This window comes from Ammospiza caudacuta, chromosome 19 (assembly GCF_027887145.1).
Source record: "Ammospiza caudacuta isolate bAmmCau1 chromosome 19, bAmmCau1.pri, whole genome shotgun sequence".
NCBI lineage: Eukaryota > Metazoa > Chordata > Aves > Passeriformes > Passerellidae > Ammospiza > Ammospiza caudacuta.
Window position 1 is genome coordinate 9,945,260 of NC_080611.1, and position 15,581 is coordinate 9,960,840.

Below are 15,581 nucleotides of genomic sequence, written 5' to 3' on the forward strand. Positions count from 1 at the left end.
TTCTGCTCCTGATTCTTGAATCAGCCCAAAGCCACTGCAGGTAACACTCTCCGTATCACTCAGAAAAATGGCAAATGGACGGTGAGCAGTGAGGATGGAACAGCCTGGACAGTAAAAGTCCAGCTTCTCTGCTCCAGCCCAGGGTAAAATGAATGCTCAGTTCTGCCTGTGGCTACCAGGACCCTGCACAAGGAGCATCGGAACAGCCCAAATCTCAGACAAACCTCAGATGTCACTGACAGAACCAGAAAAGCTCAGAGTAAGGATGGGAAAACTGAAATAACAATGATTTATCCAAGTCTCAAGGAAGGACCCATTCAGTTTCCAGTCATGTACACACCGAGTGGGAACTTTGATCAATGTGTTGAGCCATTAGCAAGCCTTTAATAAAGCAAATAAATCCAATAAATTTCAAGTCAAAATCTGGAAGAAAAGCCCCCCCATCCAGTGAAATGTTCTCTGTCATTGTGGCAGCTTGCTTCTTACATTATTGCATTTCCAATTCCTCGTAATTAGAGATGCTATGATAGACTATCAATTTCCTACTTTCCACAACTTAATTACCAGGATGCTGAGAATTTGAAATGAGAGGAGTCCATTTCTAAGCCCCAGCAAGACCTAATGCTTCACCAGGCTGTTTAATCTTCATGCCATGACCTAAGGGCACGTTGTAACTCATCAGCTGAGTTTTGCTGGAAGACAGGGAGGTGCCTGGGACAGGGAAACCTCAAGGATTCAAGGGGTTCACACATGGATTTCAGGCATTTCTTGGTGAATTTACACTGCAGCAACATTTCTCTGCAGCAAGGGGAACACTGAAGAGATATAAATAACCAAAAAGCTGTTTATCAGCACTCTGAGATTCATTTTCATGATGACAGTGTCACTATGGGGAACTGGGATGTAATTAGTAAAAACCACAATATATCAAAATGAAAATGTGTTTTTCTTTCAATGGCTAAAATTTATTGAAAAAAGAGCTGGGAAAAAAATCATAGCATTCCCATTGCTAGCAAAAAGGCATGGGGGCAAATGGGATGTTTCATAAAGATATAAATGAGGTGGGTGATAAAACTCTACCTGGGACTCAAATACCAACTATTTCATGTCTTTAGTTTACTTTTCCCCTCATTTCCTCTCCTCCTCCTCTTAAAATTGTTTTGTATTTACCCTGTTAATTACTAATAGTAAATTTATTTAAAGGATTTGCCTGCAACAAATATTTGTGCCATATGTGAACAGGATTAAAAATGCCTTTTGCAGGAAGCATGTCCAATCCAGGGGAACCCCACTCCTGAAGCCACCAAAGTGCAGGCTGAGCAAGCCCGAGGTGAGCAGAGCAGAACCTGCTTTTACACCTGCAATTATAAAATATTTTGATTAGAGGGATAATTCTCATCAGTTATCAAACTTGAATAAAGGGCCGTGGGAAAAATATTATCCTGAATTTTACTGAAATTATGGATTAAATTAATGGGTTTCTATTTTCTAAGGATATATATACACAAACATTGTGGATGATTTCCTTCTTTTCAGGCCTTTTGCAGGAGCCAGCTCAGCTCTGGGAGCTTTTCCCTGTTCTTTGCTGACCTCTTGTGGTTTCTCACTCTGAGGAGAAATTATTTCCTCAACCTCAACTTTACTTAGGATAAAGAAAAAAAGGGAATCTGAAAGGACAAGACAACAGTTTAATACATCATGGAGCTCCTCAACAGACCTTTTTTGTGGGTTTGTAACAACATTCCCTATTCAGTTATTTTCCTTAAACCTTTTTTGTCCTGCTGGATAGAAGTTAGAGCTGTGTGAAGTACCTGAACACATGATTTCTAAAATATTCCCAAATGTGCCAGGCACAAGGTGGAGGGAACCATATTCCAAGGAAGTCAAAGGACTATGAAAGACATTGGGAAAGGGATGGATCTATCCCCAGACAGGAATTCCAGGGGATATTGCCCTGGACAACAATGTCTGTCTGTGTGAGCTGTGAAATCCAGAGAGGGAAGAGTTTCCAGTTCCCCATTTGGCACTGTCAACATGTTTAATCTGTTTAATAATCCTGCAGCCACCTGAGTCCACTTTGTTTCCTGCCTTTATTGCCAAACACTCTCTCCCCTGCAACAGAGCAGTGCCTAACGAGATGAAATGTAATTAAAGAGGCTGCCTAGGAATAATATTCAAGAATTCTTGCAGAAGTATCCTGTGGTGGTGGTGATAAAAATCCCCAAAAGCAAATAGGATGCTACAACAGCAAACCCCTAAGTGTCAAAAGAAGAATTGCTTTTCTATATGCTCTTCCATTCTTTAATTATGAAAATTACCACTAGTTTTCAATAATAAAAAAAACCTAGAGTGTGGAATTTGCTTTTAAGCATAAACCTTATTTCAATAAGGGAAAAAGAAAATTAAAATTCTGTTTGAAAAGAATTTTTAAGCATTTCAGTTCCCCCTGATCTTAGAGCAAATCCCTGCAATCAAATCCCACCAGCCATTCAAAGCTGCAGAGCAGGACTGATTTTAAAACCTTGGGATTCTGCATCCAAATCTTAATGTGCTCTGAAATTATTTATCTCTCTCACACACACAGATGAAGGTGTTTTCTGCATGATGTTGAAAAATAATCTGTTTAAACACACACTTTGCAGTGGGGCAAAGGCAGGACAGGTGTGAGGCCCTTCCCAGTGTCTGATTATTCCATACACAAGTATTCACAATATCTCCCATTTGCTGTGATATTATAAATTGATTTATTTACATTTACTCATTCCTAGCTCAGAATTGTTGTGTTACCCTCAGGAATGCTGCCCTTCCTCCTTCACTTGCTCCTGCTGCTTCCTTCCAGTTCCAGCCCTGCAAACCTGGGATGGAACCTCCCCAGCAGCCCCACACCAAGGGACTCCCACAGGCCCCTCCCAGAGATGCTCCTGGACCATGATCTCCAGGGCCATGGTCTCCTGAACCAGGATCTCAGGGCACAGGCATCTCCTGGACCATGATCTCCTGGGCCATATGTCCTGGACCAGGATCTCCTGGACCATCATCTCCTGGCACAGGGATCTCCTGGGCCATGATCTCCTGGGCCATGATGTCCTGGACCAGGATCTCCTGGACCATGATCTCCTGGCACAGGGATCTCCTGGACCATGATCTCCTGGCCATGATCTCATACACCATGATCTCCTGGATGAAGATCTCCTGGATGAAGATCTCCTGGACCAGGATCCCCCCAGGAATGCCCAGCTCAGGGCTCAGCCTCACTGCAGCAGCAGGGCAGGGGATTTGTGCTGATTTACTGAGAAAAGACAGAAAATAAACAAGAAAGCGTTTTCCCATGAAGAACCCTGAATTGCCGAGTGTCCCCAGAGAAACAATGCCAGCTTGCCCTGATGGAATTCATGTTTATAATCCACCAGGAATACACATGAATTTTGCCCGTGAAGCAGCAGCTGTGGGAAACCCTTCAATCCTTTTTTTGGGTGCACTCCTATGGTGGAAACATGAATTAACCAAGGACTTTTGTCAGCTTCTGTCAGTGCTCTTCAAGGCCTGGATTTTCCAATGAGGTGACAAAACTTCCTATTTCTGCCAGATGCATTTTATCAGGGTGACTTTTGCTCTGGTTTAAAAATGCATTTAAGCAGAGAAACTTCCAACTTCCCAGCAGAAAGCAAATTTCACCAATGAAACCACCAGGTGATTTCATTTTCAAAATGAAGAGTTGTAAAGGACTGAGCAAGGGCAGTTCTCTTCTGCTCAGGCTTTTCTGAGATAAAAAATCAAGGTTAAGGAAAGTGGTTAGTTTAATTTTTCTGGTTCAGTGTTAGAACATTTGTGAAAATCATGCATTAATAATATAAACAACTCTTTAAAAATAACATGTTTTTATATTAAGTTTTTAAGTCTTGAGTGATAAAGTGCTCCAGGTCAGCTTCAGTTGTAAAAATACTATTTGAAGATGATAATGGCTTCAATAATCTTAGATTCTTAGAACACAGTTTACAACACAGGAGCTTCAAATTTTAATCAACATTGTAACTTCACCAATGTATGAGACAGAAAGTGTGGTTTGTGCCAGTGGCCTTTGCCCTAATAAAGCAAGATAATTTGTTAGAGACACATGCAAATAGAAACAAAACACATTTAAATTCTCAATGCTGAGATGCAACTTTATGGCAGTAACTCAGTGATGTGGGAATAGTGAAAGGAGCAAAATGAGAAATAAAGAGGTGAGTTGGTATTTCAGGTATCAGAGCATCTGTGCACATGGGTAATATCTCCTACAATATAACAGTAACATCCAGCAATAGATGTACTATGTTAAATCATAAAACATGCATGCTCTAAATTTATCTTTTTAAATATACAGTGACCATGAGCATTATTTCATCTGTGAAAGTTACTTCAAGTTCCATGAATGTCTTTCAAATTAAAGATGCACCTTTTTCCATTTTCCATGAGAAGGTGGCACTCATTTAACGAATTCCTCCAAAAAAAAGGCACAATGCACCTGCTCAGGTTTGATCACTCTATTTTTTTGTAGTAAATTCTAATTTGGGGATCATTTTATGACAAATTATGGAACAAATTGTGAATACTTCATATTTATTTTAAAAATAAAATTTAAAAAATTATACATAATATTTCATTAATATAAAATATCATTATTATGAAATATAATTATTATGAAATTGCAGTATTATGAAGCTCAGGTTTGATCACTCTTTTTATTTATTGTAGTAAAATTCTAATCTGGAGATCACTTTATGACAAATTATGGAACAAATTGTGAATACTTCATACTGATTTTTTAAAAAATAGATTTAAAAATATACACATCACAATATTTCATGAATATGAAATATCATTATTATGAAGTTCAGATTTGATAACTTTTTTTTTTGTAGTAAAATTCTAATCTGGGGATCACTTTATGACAAATTATGGAACAAACTGTGAATACTTCATACTGATTTTTAAAAAGAAATTTTAAAATACTTAGTAATATTTCATTAATATGAAATATTATTATGAAGTATTATATAGTATATTAAATCTCTATAGTATTATATATTTCATATATATTATTATATATATTTATGAAATATTATGAAGTATAATTTCAATGATTTACTGATATATACTCCAATTATTTATTGATAATTTAAATCATACTTCAATTTTAAATTTTTTTTTGTACCAATCAGAAAAGCTTCAAGTGGAAATAAAACAAGTGCATCCTTAAAAACCGGTGAGAATGAAATTAAACTGAATAAACTTCAGATGCTGGTAAAGGGGGTTGTGTGTAGGAGAACACCAAGGAGAAAACTACCTTGAAGAAGTGGATATTTACATGACAGTCCTGGAAGAGACAGGAGAGGGAGAAACACTGCGTGGTTAGTAAGAGGCTGGCACAGCACAGCACCCACAATTAGCAGCAGAAATAAACAAATACAGACACAGCAGCAGCAGCAATACAGAAATGGACACGTCTGTTAAGCACAGAAAAACCCAGGAGAAATCAAAGGGTGTTAATCACAGGCAGGGCTGTGCTGCTCCTCAGCTCACAAACACACAGCCCATGCATGGAACAGCCTCTGGCAAAGCCTCCAGCTGTGCACAGCTGGCCAGGGGCACTGGGGCTCCCAGCCCTGCACAGGGGGGACAGCACACAGGGATTTGGGATATTTGGCCTCGCCTTGTTTTGCAACACGCATTTCATTTTTATATAAGAGATGAGGAAATCCCTGCCATCAACGTGATATTTAAATTCTTCACCTCAAATCACATCCCAGTGAGAAAAGCCTTAAGGAATCAGCAAACTGAAAGCAGAGATTTGTGCCATCTAGTTAAGGAATTTCAAGTTCTCCAGTCTGAGTTGTGGTGAGTGGATGGGAAACCTCCAGACAACTGCATATGGGAATTCCCCCTGCCAAACTATAGTACAGAACAGATGGAGTCATCTAACAGCATCTCTATAATGCTGCAAACTATTCTCTAATGATTAAATATGCACAATTTAAAAATAGGAATGAGTGCCATGGCCAAAAAAAGCAGCTCTTCTTTTTATATCTCTTTATGCATAATGAGTGTGGATTGATGCGCCAGTGATATTTTGGCTGGTCATGATTTCAGTGTGGCTCAGTTTCTGTTACTTGAAAAGTAAATTTCATCCTGTCATTTGCAATTTGAAGTGTCAGCAATGTTATTGCTCTTTCCATGTCCCCTTTGCTGACCTGCCTGAAGCTTCAAAGTGGGAATGAATATTGGTTAGAGACAGATATGGAAGAGACCATATATTTTATTTATTAAAAAAAAAAAAAGAGTAAAGTAACTGCTCTGCGGCAGTGTAACAGCTCTGGGGCAAAGATGTAAAGTAATGTTTCCTTCCCAGCCCTTATAATACTTTACAGAGACCTGGAGAACTTAAGTCACAAACTGACAAAATCACAAGCTCCTGTACAGTTCATCTTGGGGGTTTTGTGGTTCTGTGTCTGTTTGTTTGTTTGTTTGGAGTGGATTTTCTGAATTTTTTTTTTTAATCTGAAAACAGATTAAATTAGTAAACTCCTGGGCTCTTAAGAAGCCACTGAAGTCCCTGGAGTATCTGCCACGGCCCTGGATATGCAACTGCAACATTTCTCCCCAGCCTCCAGCTCAGATAAAGACAGCTCTAGGATGTCCTGGCCACTATTAAAGGAACGAAATATAATGTCCTTTTAACCTAAAGTTTTTGTGAATATCAGAAAAATGCCAGATTAAGAAAGTTCTGGCCTTCTCCTTTCTAATGAAGCAGACAGAAATGGATTTTTAAAAATTTAGAGGAGTGGTAAAGAGCTAAGAAATGCAGGGTCTGCACTGAAACAATTTGAACTGATGTACTGATGGTCAGAGAAGAAATTATAAATAAAAGAAAGGTTTTTCAGCATTAGACTGTAACAGCAACAAAGCTCATCAGAGATGTAGTTCGTGCCTCGATCTCTGGGGACATTTCTGTCCTGTTTAACACCAGCTGTGCTGCCACAAGGAGAGGCCTGATGCTGTAAATCCATGAGCTGTGTGCACAGAAACACAGCCTGAGGCTCCTGGGCTGGAAATTCAGGCCTGCACAAGGATTAACACAGAAGTTTGGTCCAACAAAGTGCTGCCTTGCACCCTGGAGGAGCTCAGGAGCAGAAATATCTCTGAGATCCTGCATCACTGGAGAGGCTCCAGGTATTTATCACTGAGCCTGATGGCCAAGCTCCACATCTGTCCTGTTATCATTCAAATCAGAAGGTATTTCAGAAGACATTTTCTTTAGGTTCACAATAATGAGAAGGCCTTTTAGAAGATATTTTCTTTGGGATCATAATGATAGCTCTGCTTGGAAGCACTGAGAGGTCACCAAAATGTCACCACCACTGGCCACTTGCAGTGCTCAGACACGAGATCCACCCTGCTCTCAGCTCTGCCTCCTCTCCTCCTTTCTGGGCTGCAAAAGGGAACTACATCAGCAATTCCATGGTCAAAGCAGCAGGAATCTCTCACACAAACAGGACTCAAAGCCAGGGATGTGGATGTTTGTCCCCTGCCAGGGTGCAGGGACAGTCCCTGTGGTGGGACAGCAGTCAGAGCTCTCAGAAATTAAGGGAAGGGTTTTGTTTCTGTCAAAGCCACCCAGAGAGCTACACTGAAGGAAACAATTAGAACAAAAGAACATATCTGACATGTGAAGAGTGTGCACCAGGAGGAGCATTGTGTGTCCTCCCAGAGAAGCTCCAAAATGAGAATTTTATAAGCAGAACCCCATTCCCTCAGAGCAATGTGCTGGGATCACTGCAATTGCCAGAGCTGGGTCTGGTGACTGAGCCTGCTCCCATCACCAACACACCCCGTGCTCAGTAAATGTGTCCATGGGTAAGGATTATGGCTGCTCTGTTCTTTGTTTAATTAAAAAAAATCCTTTATATGGGCCATAACAGCTGCTTTATTTTTAATAACATTTCCCAGTGCTGGTGATGTGGAAAGAAGGGGAGAGATCATAAAACAATTCACCAGCCTATTTTTAAATCAGTATTACTCTATTATTACTATAAGGTGATATTTAAGTATCAAGAAGTGCCTTACTAAGCATGAAAAATAAAAAGGGCTTGACCAAACTAAAATAATATACCACAACAGAAGTTTTAGAATTTGCACATTTCCCCCCCCAAATTCAGGAAAAAAAGAATGATGTCCTAAATGGAAAAGGCATCTTACAGCTCAAATCACAACCAGGTTGGGAAAAATACCAGAAGGTTGCATTATTTCAATATTCTGCTTTTTTCTTTGACTAGAAAAGTACTGGAAGAAGGAAATAAGTACAAAACCAAGAGGAGATGCTGCAGTTAGAAGATTTCCTAGTTTGGGTCCATGGAGGCACCTGGGACTGTTGGGAGTTCCCATGGCAACTTCAGCACGGACAATTATGGAGCAGCCACAATTATTCTGAATATGCCTGGTGAGAAGGGAGTTTCATTTTGAGATGGCCACAAATAATGCCATTCCACAGAGAAAATTCACAACTAAAGGTTAGAAGCAACTGAAAAATAGTGACAGATTTTATCCTGCCTCCACTTCCTACAGGAGTGTATTTTTATCTCTACATATTAATAATGATGTATCATATAAAAATCACTGAGGACAGATTTGATCACACTGCTAAATGAGCAGATAATAGATTTGTGAGTTTTAGTGAGAGGTGAGATCCAGAAAATATGTAGATTGAATACAATTTGTTGTGTAGAAAATACTGCATTGCACCTCTGCATAATATCCCTCAATTTCTACATACTGCACAGGCTCACAGAGATTATACATAGAGTATAATATAAAACTCCTTGCAATAAAATATGAAAGGTAAAAAAAGCACTATCCTCAATTCTTTTTTTTCCAAATTTGGTCCCATTTGTTGAGAGGATCCATTCTGGGCAAAGGTTGAGTGTTAATTTTTCATCTGATTCAGATGTGGAAGAAGGACCATGAGGAAACTTCTCATGACAAATAGTTTTTAGCATTCAGTTACAAATATAAGTGAAGGTTTGAATCTATTATTATTATTTACTTATTTATCATCTTTAGAGTATTTTATAATTATTATATTATTTATTAAGATATATATTATATTATATTATATTATATTATATTATATTATATTATATTATATTATATTATATTATATTATATTTTGTATTATTTTGTTGTAGATTTACATTGAATAAATGACTTAGGAATAAGTGCTAGGAGGTTCAGTGAGCAAAGCAGCATTTCCATGAGATTTGTGTGGCTCAGAGCCACATTTCCACAAGAAATCTGGGCTGTGAAGGTGATGTGCAAAGAAGGATGTGGTGGTAGAGTGTAAATGGTTTGAGATCAATGAGAGCTTGAGGCCAAGTCTTAAAGTTGCCTGAAATATAGATGCAGGCAGATATATTCTTAAAATTCTGATTTAAATGGGAAGCAGCTTCTAAGTGGTCTTGGAGGTCCTCCTAACCACATTTCTAAACTTTATTTAAAAGGGCAAAGTCAATTTTCTGAACATCTTACCATTTTCAAGATCAGAAAGTACTTTCAGGAATTCTAAATTTACTTACTCTCTGGCCTTCTGTAAGCTGAAAATAATCTTACTCTTCCTTAATATGAAACAATGAAATCCTAATCCTAAAGTTTCTCTGCTCTTGTGTAGATTAGGTTTGTACACAGCCCTTTACTCTGAAGGCCACCATTATTTATTTTAAGTATTAGATGTAAGTAATGCAATAATTTTGTGGAAATTGTTGTCATTTTGTACTCCAAGTTAAATCAGTGTGGCTTGGCTACCAATCACATGGTCACATATTAAAAAATAGATCAAGCACTGCAAGTGCAGCCTGGATTGGGAAGAACTCTGGAGTTTCTCCTTCCACAAACTGATAGATGGGAAGGTGGCACAGTGAGACCCCTTGGTCTATCTGTATTTTTTATCTCCTGACAAATTCACTCCCCCAGGAAAGTGACAGTCAAGACCTGCAATCTTCTTCCTGTAAGGCTCCAAAGCTGATTTTAGAACAGTGGAAATATTTATTTAGATGATGTCAGTAAGTCACAAATAGCAGCATTTTTCTCAGTGCTGTCTACTTGTTCCTTATTACAGGACACCTAAAATAAGATGCCTGTGCAAGGCAGGATATAAATAATAACAGAAATAAAGCAAAAGATGATCAGAGTCAGCACCACTTCTGTGCCATACCAGAATAGCTAATAAGTGAAATACCACCATTCAGACATCTGTGCTGTGAATTCTCAGAATCCACCACAGTGATGCCCCTTGGAACCAAGGAATAATATTCCATGAGGGTTCTGCTTCCCTCTGCTCCTTCTTATCATGACAAACTTTGAGATAAGGAAAGAGGGTGAAGCCAAACCCTCCAGCCATGTAACATCACATTACACCAGCCCTGGCCTCTGACAGTTCCAGGGTTTGTTCAGCTACCAATAATCTCATTTATCATCACTTTTAGAACTGTTCATTGTCCAGCTTGGGAAATTACAATTATTGGAGACACTGTGTGCCTGCTGAAGAGCCATTGCCTTCCCTGGATTAATTCAGCCACTCAAACAGCACCAAACAGACTGGCCCAGAACAGGGAGAGCCTCAAATACACAGTGCTGGGGCTGAACTAATTAGACTTTGAGACAGACTAATTATTTCTGAGACAGAGCTGCCCCTTGGTGAGACTGCTGTCTCTGAGACCAGGTCCAGTAGTTTTACATCAATCCTCACAGGATTTCTACTCCACCTCATTGCAGGACATGGTTAATCCTGACTGTTCTTCCTGCAACCAAAGTATTTACAGCAGGATTAAAATCAACCTCAGAGACTAAATTCAATATACAAACACACTGCATGTAATACCTGACATTTTTAACTGGACAATTTTAGTGACTTGGCTCTGTGCTGTCTCTGACCTGAGAAAAAAACAGGTAATTTTTTTTATATCACCAATATATAAATATCCACCCAATTCCAGACTCTGCATAATGCACAGAAACATGGACAGAAATATTTTTGAAGCTATTCTTTCTAGGGAGGATAAAAACCAAAAATGATCTTGAATAGCAAATGACCTAGTGCAGCAAAATGAAATCACACTGGTCAGATCACGACTGTAAAGAAAGGAAAATGGAATGGAGGCTCAAATACTTCTCAAATGTGTAACAAAAATCATAGTTCATGCTGCAGACATGGGAGCTCATCCAAATGGGTTCAGAAGAAATTGGAGCACCTTTTCTCTTTCCTTCTTGCAAGTTGAACATGTCTCGTTTTTCCTCACTTTCGTGGGTTAACCCATCTTTTATAATAACAATGGAGAATTCTGCCTGATGGTGAACATAGAAAATTGCCATTTCAGGTTGAAAGGAACAGGCAGGTTTGTTTATGCACAACAGGTACATTCATTATGTCTGGATAAACAGCGTGGCTAAGGTTGGAAAGTGCAGCCTGGAATATTTCCAGCTCGTGGCTGTGTGAGCTGGGAGAGCAGGCAGGGAGAGGAGCAAACCCTCCCACCCCAGGCCATACCTGGGCTCCTGGGCTCAGGGGCCAGCAAATATTTTGCTGTGATTCTGGCTGTGGTTGTCAGAAGAGGCAGATAACAAAAAAACTCCTTTGTGTGGCACACGGGACCACCCTTGCGGCTACCAACTTCTCCAGCTGGCACCACAGGAGGCAAGACACTGCAAAAAGCATCCCTTTTCTCTGGATTTTCTTATTTGTACATACCCAGCAATACCTTAAAAAAATCAACATCCTTCCCCACACTACAGAGATCAGAGTTTCACATAAAAACCTTCTGCAAAGACTTTAAAGCTCCAAAGTGTGAACATTGAAAGTATTTTCTTAAAACACCCCAAGTTACAGTGTGAAACATTCAAAGTATTAAAGTATCACTGTTTCTGAGATTTCATTTGTCAAATAATGCAGATATCAGTGATAGTGGCTGGCAGATTTTGCAGCAATTGTTAAAAGACATTGAAATTATTACATATACTTGACATAACATATTTTAAAATACCAACTTCTAAGTGTCATAGCAGAGAAGCTGAAATGTCAGGAAAATGATGGCATGTCTGAATTAAACCATTTGGTCCAATCTTCAAGAAAACCACAGACACTCAGAGCTGTCACAGGGACAGAAATAGGAGCACTCTAACATATGTATCATTTACACAGATTTTTTTTTTTTGCAGTGAAGTGAAGAATAAATGCAATATTTAGTTGCACACATCTGTGTTTAATCCTCACCTCAAACTTCTGTCGGAGCTCTGCATTTCCATCTTCATCAGCATCTGGAATTGGAACATTGTAGTATTCACCCTCTTCTTGATTCAGCAGCTTGTACCTGTGACAGATTTCAGAAAAAAATGGTGACTTTATGTTTTTTTCCTGATAGATTTAAAAATCTGATTTTGTTGTTTGTGTGTGGTTTGTATCAATGTCACAGGTATGCAAAGAACTGATCTCAAAGACTTGAAGCAAACTCAGAAATAGAAGATATTTTACCTGAAATCAGATCTTTCATCCCAAGCTATCTGTCAAGGCAGTTTAATGGACAAGGAAATTCTTCCCACTCATGCTGGGATTTGATGGGAGACTCCAACCCTTTGTCTCCAGTGCTTCCATAGCCCTACACAACTGCCTTTGAAGAAATGTCCTTTTTGAGAAGTGATGAGTCCTACCCTCTCCTGGCAGGTAATGAGGTGGCATTTTATGAGATCAGTTTCCATGTGCTTTGAATTTGCAGAGCTATATATAACATGATACACCAAGTATTGAACACATCATATTGGAGATAAAAATAAAATTTGTATCACAAGACTGTGTTCACAGAATTGAGTTTGCAGCAGCTCCTGGCTCCAGCAGAAGTTTCAGGAACACCATAAAAGAAAAGGAATTGTTTTATTATCCCCCTTTGATATATATAGCCTGTGTTTCCTAGGTTTAGTTGCACTTCAGTGAATTTATAGCCTGAAACACAGCAAAAAGCTCAAATAAAAGGTAGATCACATTGAAAAAAGAAAGGACAAGTTTAAAACTTTTGGTGATATATTCTCTCCTTCTCTTTTCAGAAACTCTTACCATCCACTGGCTGGCATTTTCATAAGCTCTGACACCCCAAAAGAGAGTGACCCCATGAAATCATTCCTGGTGGTTCGATCCCAGTCCCAGACCTCCACGGATAACCGGCGATCTTTGTCTGTAGGTTTTAATTTACTAAAAAAGGAGAGAAATGGAGGAGCTGTCAACAACAAAATAAACAATGAAATGCATCCAAAGACCCCCAGGAAATCAGGGTGTTGAACTCACAACGTGAATGACTCATTCCAGTCTGGATTCAGGGTAGAACGGATGGTTTTTGTTTTTTGTTTGCTTTCATTCTTAGGATCTGGGATGAGCTTCAGTTTGACATAAGGATCTGAAAGTCCATTTGGATCCATGGGAATGAGGTTTTTTGCTTCTCTCACTGTCAATGTAAAACACAGGATTACACATCACTGTAAAAAAGAAATTACATGTCAGGCCAGAGCTATTGAGGCAGGTTGACAAATAAATAAGATGTGAAACCCACCTGCCAGACTTGGCATGGGAGAAACTACTTGTTTAAAGAAAGGTTGTACTGAGTGATATTTATAAGAATAGCAGGGAGCAATGACAGGAGAGAAGAGTGATTCACAAGCAACACACAGCTCCCAGGCAGCTCTCCCTGCAGTGCAATGATTAAATACCCAAATCCATCACTAATTTTTCTGAGCAGGTACCAACTCTGTGCTTTTGTTCCCTCATCACTCTCAGGTTACACAACCACAGATTAGGAGACAAATACTGTAAGAGGCAGAGGCAGATCACAGGGGATTGCAGGGGATCAGGTGTTTGACACAAGCCTTTTTGGAAGGTTCCTAGCACCACCCTTCCCACAGATTCATGGCTCATTAGTTGTCAGATGGAATCCTTGGGGAGCATTGTCATGACAGCAACCAAAGGAAAAGTGCAGGGAACACAAGTGCAGCTCCAGCTTCACAAAAATCCTAACGCAGCTTTTTATTTTGACAATGCCAAAGGCAGAAACAAGGTGAGTTAATTCATCTTGAGCGGTTCCTGATCCCCAGGGAGAGAGGGAACAGTCAGGAACTGCAGCTGGGGAGTGCAGGGAGCCCCAAAGGGTGAGCACAGCCAGCACTGCCCTCCCTCTGGCAAACTGAGCAGCATTACACATCCTGCGATGCCAGGAGCCAGCACATCCCTCTGGCTGTTCTGAGCAGCCCAGAGCCCTGGCCCAGAGCCCCAAATGCCCCTGTGGTTTTGATTATGACCTGTAGAGCAAGTTACCAACCTTAGATGAAGATCTGCAAGCCATGACAAATAAAGTAGAATGACAGTGAATTTATCACAAGGTGAAAAAGTAGATTTTGGGATTTTTTAGAATGGAGGTTCAGGGGGCAAGATGGAGGGATCTGGGCATGTCCAGCCTTTCTCCCTCTTCTTCTTCTTGGCCTCCATCTTCTGCTGTGATGGTGGCACTTACAGACTGGTTTAGACACAGATGATGGAGATTGGGAATTAATTGTAAACATTGTACATGTAGTTTTTAGTATAAACACGTAACACCACCCTGGGAGCAGACAGCGTGCCTGGAACTGTCCTGCTGGAAGGACCTCAGCAGGGCAGGAGAAAGGATTTTATAGATAATTTACAATAAACAACCTTAACACCAAGAAATGAAGAGCCCTGACTCCTTCAAGTGCCAGGATGGAAAAGAGACTTTCTAACTTTTCTCAGGGTCACTCTGACCAGCTAGAGCTCCCAACACTGGAAGAGGAATTCTGGAGAATAAAAGGTGAATTTCCCTCATGCTGCGAAACCCAATCCCAGCTGATGAACTGGGACCAGGCTGGGATGGGGAATTTGGAGCTCACAGCCGAGCATCTCAAAACTTGGGGCTTGTTTGGGACGGAAAAGAGCTTCCTCCAGGAATTCCCTTGTGACAGGCAGAGTTTTAGGTTAGAACTGGCTCTGAAGGAAGATTGCAAGAAGCTTTGGGGTGCCATGGCTCCTAAGGGAGGAAAGAACTCACTGGAGAGATTGTCCAGGGCTGGCACTGCCCTCAGCCACTGCTTTCATTCAGGAAGTCTTCCTAAAACTTACCTGCCTAACTGAACAAATCTGAAGGGAAATTTAGGAAAGATAAACCATTAAGCTACTTAGTATTTTTTGATGAAAAGTGGATTTCCTACAGAAATCTGTAATTTAGAGCCACTTAAAAGTCAGTCAGAGCTAATTAAAAAGAAAAAAGGTGTCAGGATCTTCAGCAACAAATATTTACTGTTTGCTCAAGACGTCCTCCTTTTCCCCCAGATTTAAATGGCATTTTTATACTACAACCCCAAAATTCTGGACCTTCCCAGCATTTCAATTTGTTCTTTCCCAGCATGGAGGTTAAAAGGCATCCAAACAACAGAGATATTTTATATTTTATATATACAATATATATTTTATATATAATATATATATTATCTATATATATATCTTA

The 15,581-nt window shown here is 39.7% G+C and overlaps 1 protein-coding gene across 2 annotated transcripts in view; it reads right to left on the minus strand.

Annotated features, from left to right (window-relative positions):
- PRKCA (protein kinase C alpha) overlaps positions 1–15,581 on the minus strand; it is a 142,682-nt gene that overhangs the window by 24,364 nt on the left and 102,737 nt on the right. For both annotated transcript variants that reach the window (XM_058817288.1, XM_058817287.1), the window contains exons 6-8: positions 13,361–13,517; positions 13,133–13,267; positions 12,299–12,395 (exon numbers count right to left, since the gene is read on the minus strand). In XM_058817288.1, coding sequence (XP_058673271.1) covers positions 12,299–12,395; positions 13,133–13,267; positions 13,361–13,517 — 389 coding nt within the window. The remainder of the gene's footprint in view (positions 1–12,298; positions 12,396–13,132; positions 13,268–13,360; positions 13,518–15,581) is intronic.